Here is a 12,391-nt window from a genome sequence, read left to right as displayed (position 1 = left end):
TGTCAATGTTGAATTCAAATTTCAACTTTAATACAAAAAGAGGTAAAATAATTATGTTTTTTTTGTGATACCTAGAGTCCTTATAAACAGTGAAATAGCCCAATAAAGAAATATTTTGTTATTTTCTACAAATAAGAACAAGTCCTGGGTGTCAAACACTTGGGGCCTGTTCGTTTGGATTTTTGGAGCTGGCTTTTCCAGCTTTTTTTACTTTTAAGCCCAAAAAACCCGGCGAAATATGTTCGTTTGGGCTTCTTTCGCTCCTCAGATTTTAAATAAAGCCCAAAAACGACTCTTTATTGAAGTCGCCCTCAGCCCGCTTCTTCAAATGGCTTTTGCGCGAAGCCCATTACTGTAAAACGGTTCAGATGAAATTACCTAATGCCCTCCTTCTTTTGTTAAATTTTCAACGGTTCAGGCTGTTGCAGAAACTCATTTCATCCATAAAAATCAAATCCTCACTCTCTCTTCTTCAACCTCTTCTAATGGTGATGCTCATCTTCTTCTCTCCTCTACCTTCAACAACATTTCTCTACAAAAATCCTAATTTCATACCATCTCTCCTCTCCAATTTCTCCCCAATTTCAATCTCCTTCTCCAACCACCTTTCATGTCTCCTCTTCCTTCGTTGGATTCCCCATCACCACCGAAACAAATGGCCCCCATTCTTCCACAAAAGGTAACCCTCTTGACGTCTCCAAACTCGGGATTTCGGAAGAGATTGTCTCCACGCTCTCTCGACGAGGAATTACCCAACTCTTCCCCATTCAGGTCTGGCCTTCTTCAATTTTTCTTCCACTTGAAGTTTTAATTGTTGGTTGTGTGAAATTATAGTGTGTGTTTTGCTGGTTTGAATGATTTTATTGGAATTTTGGTAGTTTATTAGAAGGGATCTTAACCTACGAACTCATGAGTTTGTTGATCCAACTATCAAGTTGCTAAACACAGCTTTGCAATCATAGGATAGACTTCCATCTTATAGATCTACTTAAATATTTGTGTCTGTCATTTTTATGTAAGAAACAAAAAAATTTCTGAACATAACTAAAATATTATATTACTTGGGTTATAGATGTTGAGTATGTTTCCTAATCTGATTTTATAACTGTAAATCAACTTCATAATGTTTATTGACACCCACAGTTTTATCTAATATTTGGAGTCTTACTTCAAAGCAATGTCACATACTTGCAACTGGATGGCTCTGTTGAATCAGAAAAAGCGTTTTGAAATTGTAAAATCTTTCAATTCAAACCCAAAACATGCATTCATCATTTGTATAACCTACGAACTAAGTAAAAGTTGCGATGCCAATAGATCAGTTTTTTTATAGCTAGATTACTATTTTTTTGGGTTTAGGATTTTGTATGAGCCTAATCATAATTGTAAACAACTACTGAAATTATTTCAAAGAGTGTTATATGTTTTGTAATGTTGAGATTATAATTTTAGCTAAAATCTTGTAATGTTGTAAGTGTGTGTTTTAATCTTTAATTGGGGTGTGATAAATAATTTAAGAAAATAATAAGCAAAATATTTGGGGTGCCGATAGTAGCTCTCTAACAAAAGTTTTATCTTTTCTACGCTAACATTTTGTTAAGTAGATGAAGTTACTGTTTGTAAAGTTCTAATTTTTTTGTTGTGTGAAACTATAGACAATGTTGTTTGCTGCTTTTATGGTGTTATCTGAATTTTCATATTTTGTTAGTTTGGGTCTTAAAAGATTTTATCTTTTCTATGATAATATTTCGTCCAGTAAATAAAGTTACAATTTGTGAAGTTGGTTGGTTGTGTGAAGCCATAGACATTATTCTTTGTAGTTTTTGATGATTTTATTAGAATTTTGATAGTATGTTAGTTTAGATCTTAAGATTGTTTGAAGAAATCTCTAATGTGCATTTGTTCATGACCACTTGAACGGAAAAGTTATAGTTTTTCCCCGTATAGTATAACTTGTTCTATGACCACATATCGTCCAATCTGATATAGTGGAAGTTTCTGTTGGGCTTGGTGATTTAAAATCACATCTTTTGTTTCAAAGGGATGATGGGTGTTTCCACATTTGTGGAGGGGTATTTTAAGAAGGTATTTACGTTAGCTTATAAGAAATTAAAAGTAAGTTATAGGTAGTTGTTATAGTTTATAAAAAGGAATTTTTCTTGTAAAAGGGCTATGTATGCAGGTATTTTCTTGTCAGGAAAATTTCATATATCCATTTTTAAGATGAGATGTTGCCAAAATTTCAATAAATTATAAATTTTATAAATTTATTTAAATTAAAAATAATTATTTTTATAATTTTTTAAGATAAATTTATTATATTTATATATATATATTTAGTGTAACTATATATTTATTAAGGTATTCTGATCATTTTTTGTGCATTATCAACATTAAGGGTATTCTAGTCATTTTATCAGAATCCAGCAATAAAAAACTATCAAACGAACATCAATTTCTGACTTATGTGTTTCTGTAACGACAAGCTTCTGCTGGATGTGGCTTTTCAGGATCTGAGCTTCTAGAATTGGAGTTGGCTTCTGTAAAGAACAGACCCTAGCTACTATACTGATTGTTTTTTAATTGAGTGTTTAAACCATGCTTGATCTAAAAAAGACCCCTATCTTGTCTTTCCCTTGCTAATATATCCAAACTCAGATTCTTGAATTTCTTTAATGTGATTGATATTCTTGCTTTATTTGAATAATTTAGGCGTAGAATTCAATTGGCCAATCAAAACTAAGATTGGTCTTGAGGTTAAGAGTTTCTATGTAATTGTAATCATATACATTTGAAACAACAGTAATAGTGTGCTAATCCTTGGGCCAATTGATTGGTAAATTCTCTATTCTTTGATAATAGAAGATCTTTCAAAGATACAATGGAACATAAAATCTCATCTCACATAGTAATATTTATTTATGATTTTGGAGTCATATGTGTTTCATTTTGTAGGAGGTGGAGAAGTTGGTACGACCTAGTTATAGGGAAAAAGCAAACAATATTGGAGAAAAGCCAAGAATTTTGTTTACTGAGACGCACAGAGAGTTGATTGAGAAAGGAGAGAAGTGGATGAAAGATATGGCGTCGTCATCCATGGTTGTAGCCACCTTATTGCCACGGTAATATTTGCTGCAGCCTTTACAGTTCCTGGTGGTAATAACAATGGTGGTACTCCCAATTTTCTAGAAGACAAACGATTTACAGTTTTTGCTATATCAAATGCAATGGCACTCTTCTCTTCCTTGACTTCAGTGTTGATATTTTTATCCATCCTCACATCTCGTTACGCTGAAGAAGACTTCCTCAGGTCTCTACCCCAAAAGTTAATAATTGGTCTTGCGATGCTATTTTTGTCTATAGCAGCCATGATGGTAACGTTTAGTGCCACCTGTTGTATTATGCTTGGACAACGATTAGCATCTCTTGCCCTTATTTTAGCTTTACTAGCTTGTTTCCCTGTGACCTTGTTTGCATTGTTACAACTTCCCCTCTTTGTCGAAATAATTCGTTCGACATATGGGTCTGATGTCTTCAATCGTTAATAATTTAAATGGAGTTAACGTTTTAAGTCTTCATTTAGTTCCTGGAGGCAGTTGCTAAATGCTATTGTAATTTTTGTTATTCATTTTTGTGTTTTGCTTTTGATGGTGGCACTGGTCATCTTGAGTTTCGAAAGAGTTGGGCATTGTTTCATGCATGTTTTATAATTTGTGAGTTCTTTCTCAGCTATGTTTTTGATAGGTTGATCATGGGTATCAAGACAAAATGAAATTAAAATAGTAGTGTGACATATTGCTTTGGGCCTATTTAGCCATGATTTTAAAAATAAGAATTTTATTGATAATTTCTTTGATGATCATTACATGAATCCTAAATATTACAATAACCAAGATATGAAAATTAAGCTAATGTAAAATACCTTAATTGATGTTACTAAAGGTATCATTCATCTTCTATTCGCGATGAGATACATTGACAATGATACAGTGTATCTCATGCATCTTAGTATGATGTATCTTATTCTCTAACCCATAGAGGTGCAATTCGGTTCAGTTGTGGTTAAATCGGAACTGAACCAACATAGATCGAACTAAATAAGAACTAGAACCGAACCGAACCGAAATGCCAATAGAACTGAATCAACCCAAATCAAACTAAATTCGATTTGATTAAGCAAGTCTTGAACCGAAAACCATACTAAATTCATTAGTTCTTCATTTTCTAAACCCAAAACCAAACCGCAACTTATTCCAAAGCTATCGGTTTGGTTCAGTTCTTGGTTTGAATTGGACCAAGTTGCACCCCTTACTAACGCCCTCCCGCAATTTCATGATCGTTTTTGTGAAGCCTATTATTGGCGCATCTTGCTCATTTTTTAGTTTGTCGTAATTGGTAGATCACTAGATCAGGGCCATCATGATTTCTCCCAAAAGCATACAAATTAGGATCATTTGACTTGAATAGAAAAACTCTCGTTGAAGAGATCAATTTTAAACAAAATGATAATTAAGATCAGGAGACATGAGTTTGTAGTGTAGGGAGATCAATTAGTAAAAACATGAAACACTAATAGGATATTTATTATTTCCTAATGTAAAATATCTTAATTGATATTACTAAAGATATTGTTTTCTATCACAATCTTCCATTTGTGATGAGTTCCATTAATAAAGAGACAATGCATCTTATTCTCTATAACAACAATTATCATGGTCAGTCGTATGGTCAAAAAGTTCAAGCAATGGTAAAAAAGAATGTACCACAATAGATTCACTAGGATAATTTATAACGAAGTTGAAAAAAATAAGATTTGGAATAATTTGCTTGACTTTGTGTGTGTGTGTGTGTGTGTGTGTGTGTGTGTGTTTTGTGTTGGGTGGGGGAGACGGCAACTAAAAAAAAATGACAAATTTTCCTTAAGAGCTTTGCTTGCCCACTAGGCATATAAAGATTATTCCTCTCTTTTTCTTTCGTCCCACTGCGTATAAGCTTTCCTTTTCTTTTACTTTATCTTTGGTTCTTCACGTTCAAAGGGCAAAACTTTAATTAATTAATTAATTAATTATCCGAAAGGGAGCCTAGGGTCATCATTGTCTTTCTCTACTACTATCTTTGTTGTGAGTATAACTCGGTAGAATGGACAGGAAAAACGTAATACAAGATTTTCTTGCCCCTTAATTTTTGTGCCACAACTTAATAACCTAGTTAGTAAACTAACATGTCAAAACTGGTGCGGTAATAATGTGGTTGATGTGGCATGTGCTTAAAACCACAGATCTTTTTCTTTAGGATACACAAGGAAAAAAAATTTGTGATTCTATGCACATGCCATTTCAATCGCGTCAGTTTTAGTGTGCCAGTTTATACAACTGCACATGTTTTATGGGGATGTGCAATTGTGTATCCTGAGAGAAAAAATCTACAGTTCTTACACATGCCACATCAGTGAGTTTTTGAGTTAATCTCTTGGAGTTGAGTTAGAAAATCATTACACTTATAATTAGTCTAACCAAAACAGTTTGTGGAGATCTTGGTTATATATAGAAGGAAATTGAGATGGGCGTGGATTATTAAACCATTGTACATATGAAAGGATATTTTAGATATTTAAAATAAAGCAAAAAAGTTAAAATAAGAGGTCATTTAAGAAATAAAAAAGTTAGTTGAAAAATCTTTACTAATGTTGCTAAGAAATTTTCTATGATTTTATTGCCAAATGTTTAATATATATATAGTAGGCCAATCGCTAACTAAACCAACAACACATGTTGCCACAAATGGCTACCTCGCCCCAACACGATCAAGCACAAGCACCAGCACCAGCATCTTCATCCCCACCATCTATCCCTTCCTCGTCCCAACATGGTCATGATAACCTTCACAATCCTGGTACATAAACACTTAAAATAAATTTTCTGATTATTTTATCTCTTTCTCTTCAATCATACTTCATTTTAATCCATATTTATCACGTTTTGAAAGATTAAATTACAGTGGCCAGTAATTTTTCTCAACATTTAATTTTCTAATTTTGTTCATATGAAATACTTTCACTTGTTCAAATGGGCTAAGACACAAACTCGTCATGAAAAAATAAAAGAAAAAAATCTTCCTTCAAGCATTAGAATGTTCTAATATATTTATATTGATAGTGAGGGAACTCAAAGACCCAAAGTACTACATTCCTCTCTACAAAGCTGCACTTGAAGGAGATTGGGAAACAGCCAAAAATTTCTTCAGATTAGATCCCAACGCTAGCGTTGCAAGGATCACTGATGGATCACAAACTGCTCTCCACATTGCGGCCATGTCGGGTCAAGCATTGTTCGTGGAAGAGCTGGTGCAGTTGATGCCCAAAGATGAGTTGGCATTGCAAGATGATGAGGGCTTTACTGCTCTTCATTTGTCGGCTATGTCGGGAAAAACCAAGACAGCAATTGCCCTTGTGACAAAGAACCCCGACTTGCCATTGATACGTAGTAACATGGGAGATACTCCACTCATTCCAGCAGCTACACTCGGTCATAAGGACATGGTTTGGTATCTTTGCTCTGTAACAAGAGAGGAAGATCCTCCTAATAATAGTCCTTTTCGAGGCCATGACGGTCTTCACCTTCTCAAGTCTGTAATTGCAGCCGATTTTTATGGTATGTTCTGTGCCAAGACAAATGATTCAATTGCAACCCGAAGTTGTAAGGTTTTTAATTAAGGATCGCGTTTCATGACTCATGAGAAAACAGATGATCCCGACAGTGTAAAATACGAAATCTAACTGTTTATATGTATCCGAATTACACATATTTCGAGGATGCTTATCTCAAGTAAAATCCCAAAAGTTGGAATTTGTGTTTACGCAATTGGGATATGATCATGTGATTTTCCCATGAGTCATCGGAATCCTTCAATTAATGGCCGAGATCATTAAAGCATTGAGCGACTTTTGAATGTGTTCAAGTTTACTAGGAATATCTATTCCCATGTCAGCCAAAACTAACTATCAATTTTCTGTTTGTGTAGATGTGGCACTGCATCTAGTCCACCACTACCCAGAATTAGCAACAACTATTGATGATTCTCCTGGAGCAGCATTGTTTGTTTTGGCAAGAAGGCCATCAGCTTTCAAGAGCGGAAGTCGGCTAGGCTTTTGGAAACGTTGCATCTATTCATGTTAGTCTCTCCATCCATATCTCATCCTTTATATTTTTTGCTTCTTTTCTTATTCATTCATGTTTGAAAAACTTGTATTGGTATAGAATTTCCTTATAAGTTTCTAAGAATAAGGATAAAGGGAATGATAAATCTCAAACTCAGTTTAGAGTGAAAAATTTATTTGGAGATATAAAAGAAGTAAAAGATGGTGGGCAAAATCAATTCCTTATAAAAACTAATATCGTAAAATTTACCTGCTTCATACTTTCCTCTAATTCGAAGTTGTTGTCAAGGTATTCATGTGGAACAAGCTTCCATTGCAAACTATCATAGAAGTGGAGACATGGAGAATCCACCGCCGGGGTCTAGAGACTGCGCACATTTAACCCACATTTATCATGGTATGTTGCATTTCTTAATTTGGGAGCGTTCAAGGGATATAAGTAAAAACATATGTAAAAACAATCATTTTTCAGAATATGGGTTAGAAGTTTTGGATTGAGCTGATATTTTGAGAGGGTGATCTCTATGATGAGGAGATCGTCCTCACAAAAAATCAGCCCAATCTGAACCTTCTAACTCCATCAAAAGTGATTTAGAATGTGGACAGACGATTTTTTACCTCAGTGATAAAGCTCTTATTGTTAATCACAAGTCTATGAATCCATTATGATCAAGTTTTTATTTTGAGCCTCTGAATCTATAGTGTTAGCGATCGCGTTCATATTGGCTTATAGAGGCCCAATAGAAGTTATAACCAATGATGAGCCCGAGGAGGCGACACTGAGCCTGTTTACTAGTTTATTGGAGCCTAAATCGATAATGGTCTAGTCATGGGCATTCTAAGTTGATCATGTCGCACATCCTTCTTTTCTTCTACATATACGGGTATATCGTCGATCATCTCTCTCCCATAGAAAAATTACTATACAAATCATCTCACCAACAGGGTGCAACTGATGAATCTTCATTGAAAATCATATTTTAAACTAAAACTGATCTTACAATATGGAGGGAATTCAATATTTGTGACTACAAATTTTCAATCTCATGTAGATGTTAGACCCTATGAATTTGAGGGAGAGCATTAGATCATAGAGGCATATGAAATAAATATGCCTGAAATACATCAAATCATTCATAAAAATAACATTTAAAAAAAAATATACGATTTCAATTTTTTTTTTTTTTTATTCTTTTGAAAAATATAGGAAACATAATAAGTTGGTTTTAAAAAGAGAAAATACAGGAATCACAGCATGCTTAGGAAGTTTGGTTAGAAAATATAAGTTCAGTTCTCAATATGTTGTACATCCTCTAAAATATTTCATGGACTTTCATGACCTTGAAATTTTCATGGATGTTACACTTGGGAGAAAAACTTCGATCTCCGTGTAACGATCCATAACTGTCGAAGCTCGATCTTTGTTTCCCTGCTTCTAGCACTGGCGCTATCCCATTAAACTGGGAAATTTATGTCAAATTAAGTAAGCTTGGTTTTTGTATGGCAGTGCTACAAAGGTTGGATAGACCATTTTGGAATGCCGCAAAACAAATAGGTATGCAACATCACCACTAGTTAAGCTTGAATTTTTTTCCCCCTTGCATGAATACTTAATCTCAGTGAAGTTGCCTACTTAGCTAAGTTGATAATAAAGGCATGTGAAGTGTTCATTCCACAACTTACGTTCAATTCTTGTTGAACCCACTTTCATCATGTTGACTACTAACCACACTTACTTGCCTAATTAAAAAGAAGAAGAAAAAAAACGAATAATTAGATCTTGGTTGATTTGATTTTGGTCGCAGTGCCAGGCATTAAACAAGTTTACGACACCAAATTGAGGCATGCCCAAGCCTTGGAACTAGTCAAATGCATTTGTGCGCATGTGTCACTTTTGGGTACTCAATCGGAGATGAATAGTTTATTACTTTTCCCAATAATGGTAGCCGCAGAGTATGGAAATGTGGAAGTTCTAACCACATGCATTGAGACTAATCCTAGTGCGTTTACAGTCAAACACTCAGAGACTTTACAAACCATTCCTCATGTTGCAATCAAACATCGTCAAGAAAAAGTTTTCAACTATATAAAAGGGATGGGAATGCTTACCATTATGGCTGCTGAAGTAGATAATGAGCAGAACAACATACTACACCAGGCAGCAATGCGTGGACCTGCCTCTAAACTCAGTGAAGTCTCTGGTGCAGCACTACAAATGCAAAGAGAGCTTCAATGGTATCAGGTGAGAGATTTCCCTATAGTGGCTAAAAATATGAAAATTAGCCTAGATCTCAAATGGCTGATGTAAATATCTAGACTCAAAGTGTTAATATTCTTAATTTATTTTAAGATTTTATTCGGTAGAATTCAATTCGCCAAGGAATTAAAATTTTGTTTGAATAGTACATGGGATTTCATCTCATCATATGGGTATAATAATTCTTATTAACTTGGCTTCACATTTCGTTGTGTAGGAGGTCGAGAAGATTGTACAACCCACATATAGAGAAGGCAAAAACGAAAATGGTGAAAGACCCAAACTTTTGTTTAGTGAGGAGCATAAGGACTTGATTGAGAAAGGAGAGAAGTGGATGAAAGATATGGCATCATCATCCATGGTTGTAGCCACTCTCATTGCCACGGTTGTATTTACTGCAGCCTTTACAGTTCCAGGAGGTAACAATGGTGATAGTGGTACCCCTATTTTTCTAAAAGCTAAATGGTTTATGGTTTTTGCCATATCAAATGCACTAGCACTCTTCTCTTCCTTGACTTCAGTGTTGATTTTCTTATCCATCCTCACATCTCGTTACGCTGAAGAAGACTTCATCAAGTCTCTACCTCAGAAGTTGATAATGGCTCTTGCCATGCTATTTGTCTCTATAGCCGCGATGATGGTAACGTTTAGTGCCACCCATTTTATCATGCTTGGGCACCATTTCGCATCAATTGCCCTTATTGTATCATTACTCACATGTGTCCCTGTAACATTGTTTGCTTGGTTCCAATTTCCCCTCTTTGTCGAAGCAATTCGCTCGACATATGGTTCTAATGTCTTCAATCTTTAAATGTTTAATTACTGTAAGTGTCTATGTCTTATGTTAGTCCTATAAATACAACTGTAAGATGTGTTATTCTTAAGTGACATTTGATGCGCTACATCAAAGCCAAGATTAAGATGGGAGAATATTCGTTGGGATTCTGAAGAAACCTATGGTTAACATCGTTTTGAGGTTAGAAAAGTCCATTGCAATTTGTACACTTTTTTCATTATTATTGTTATTAATCTCTTGCTTGTGCGGTCCTATTCTTGGTTGTCATTCCTTGAGTTTATCTAACTGGAAGTATGATTGTTTCAAAGCCTTAAGTGAAGTCGATTCATGCTTTTGAAGATTGCATTGTGTGTTGGATACATTACTATTAATTGGATTTCCATTCTATTAGTTCAAAACTAATTTTACGTTGAGAAGAAATTATCTTCTCAAAGCACTAAAAAATCCCTCTCTATCTTAATTGATTGGTAAGGTTTTTTCAACAATGATCAACATGGCTAACACATAGAATAATGGATCTAGAGTCTTTCAATCTAAATCAATATCGCTCTAAACTCGAATTCATAGAATAATAAATGAAGTAGTTGGTGCCCAAAATTTTGGCCATGGCCCTTCGCAAAATCATTTGAAATAAGGGGCAGAGCTGGATAGGAGGGGGAAATTGCCCCCACTCAACTTTTTTGGGCATTTTAGATATCCTTGAATTTATGCTTAAATTCGAGATACCCTGCATTTTGAAGATATGCCCCATTTATTGCCCCCACTCCCCCTCATCTCCCTCCAATTTTTGCCCCCTCTCCCTCCAATTAATTATAAGTTTGCCTTCACTAAAGGAAAATCTTGGCTCCGCCCCTGTTTGAAATGGAAATTAATTTTTACAAATTCCTCTGTGGTCTACAACCTTTGGTGTGTTTTGAAATGGCATATAATGCCCTCCATTTAAACAATGATCCCCAAACAAAAGATTCAAGGGGTACAAAGAACAAAAGCAGAGTAGAAGAGCAACATAAACTAATGGAGTGGGCTTCTTATTTTTCTGAGGGGATATTAATTGCGTGATCATCACTCAATTCTGACCTCTCTAAATTGGGTATGTGTTGTACAATGAATCATGGACAGTTTCAAGCATAGTGTGAACCTAAACGTCTCTCATCCAACTTAACAATATCCTTTTATATCCTCTAATTGATTCATTCAACTATTTTATGGGAGAGTATATAAATATCTCATGAAACAAATATCATTTGAGTTTCCAGAGGCCATCACATTCATTAATTTGCATCAAATAGGATGGACACTAAACCTAATCACAGAGATTTCTTGATGAGATCAAGGGACACAGTTGTTGGCCCCCATTTTAATAATCAAGCTACGTACTATATATTTTCAAAGATTGAGTCAATTAAGTTGATCGTTAGTCATCTTCCCATAAAATGTTGATTGTTAATCAAAAGAGAACACTTGCACCAATATTGTCATCCAATATTATGTGTTTCGGAAAAAAAATATTGTGAAATTTACCGAACAATTCTTGATTTTATCCAACCATGGATGCAATAATTGGACCCACTAGATTTATAAATCCAACACTCCCAATTTATTCTAGTTATTGTAGATCGTACCCATCATAGTCAATCCAACCATGTGTGATTCTCATAACAAGAAGCAAGTATATAATTCAAGAATCAAACGTTAAATAAGAAAGGAAAAATTATTATAGAGAGCTACCATTGAGACAGCTTTTACTAATGCCACACCAATTCCTATATAAATCACCCTAGAATTGCAAACAGTTGATGTGGCAATAACAACTCTCTTATTATATGTAAAATTTGAGAGATTCTCCTAGCAACAAGCAATCGTACATACAAGAACGAAGAAAGGAATAATTATAAGAGAAATTAACACTCCCTTACTTTATAAAGTTGCTTACCAAACCTTACTTAATGAATTAGTTTACTATGACTAACTTATTACGTTTTCAAATCTTACTAAGGGTCGTTGGGCCCCATGCATTATCAAATTAGAAATCCAAGAATACATATACTTCTTGATTTCATGGAAAAACTCATATTTAAGAGAAAAAATTTAAAAAATAATAACTTTTTGAGCTTAATAATAAGTATTGAAAATAGATGGCAACCAAACTCCTAAATTTAAAACTAAAATTCAATGATGAAAC

General features: G+C 34.5%; 2 protein-coding genes across 4 annotated transcripts in view; both read left to right on the top strand.

The window, feature by feature from the left end:
* The window catches only part of LOC147401003 (uncharacterized), a 53,374-nt gene that overhangs the window by 9,431 nt on the left and 31,552 nt on the right, over positions 1-12,391 (top strand). The window contains exon 7 of one of the 3 annotated variants that reach the window (XM_086442105.1): positions 2,956-3,698. The exons of the other annotated variants lie outside the window; for them this stretch is intronic. Within the exon in view, the coding sequence (XP_086298231.1) occupies positions 2,956-3,126 (171 nt within the window). The 3' untranslated portion in view covers positions 3,127-3,698. Of the gene's footprint in view, positions 1-2,955; positions 3,699-12,391 lie in introns of those variants that run through there. 3 annotated transcript variants of the gene reach the window in all.
* Positions 5,777-10,468, top strand: LOC147401007 (uncharacterized). The gene is made up of 7 exons (XM_086442099.1): positions 5,777-5,892; positions 6,156-6,650; positions 7,021-7,170; positions 7,446-7,553; positions 8,664-8,711; positions 8,962-9,398; positions 9,631-10,468. Exons 1-7 carry the CDS (start codon positions 5,781-5,783, stop codon positions 10,222-10,224), a joined length of 1,944 nt encoding a protein of 647 aa, XP_086298225.1. The 5' UTR covers positions 5,777-5,780; the 3' UTR covers positions 10,225-10,468.

This window comes from Akebia trifoliata, chromosome 5 (assembly GCF_017979445.1).
Source record: "Akebia trifoliata isolate Shusen 1 chromosome 5, ASM1797944v1, whole genome shotgun sequence".
NCBI lineage: Eukaryota > Viridiplantae > Streptophyta > Magnoliopsida > Ranunculales > Lardizabalaceae > Akebia > Akebia trifoliata.
The sequence above is the reverse complement of the archived record's forward strand: the minus strand, read 5'-3'. Positions and strand labels throughout refer to the sequence as shown.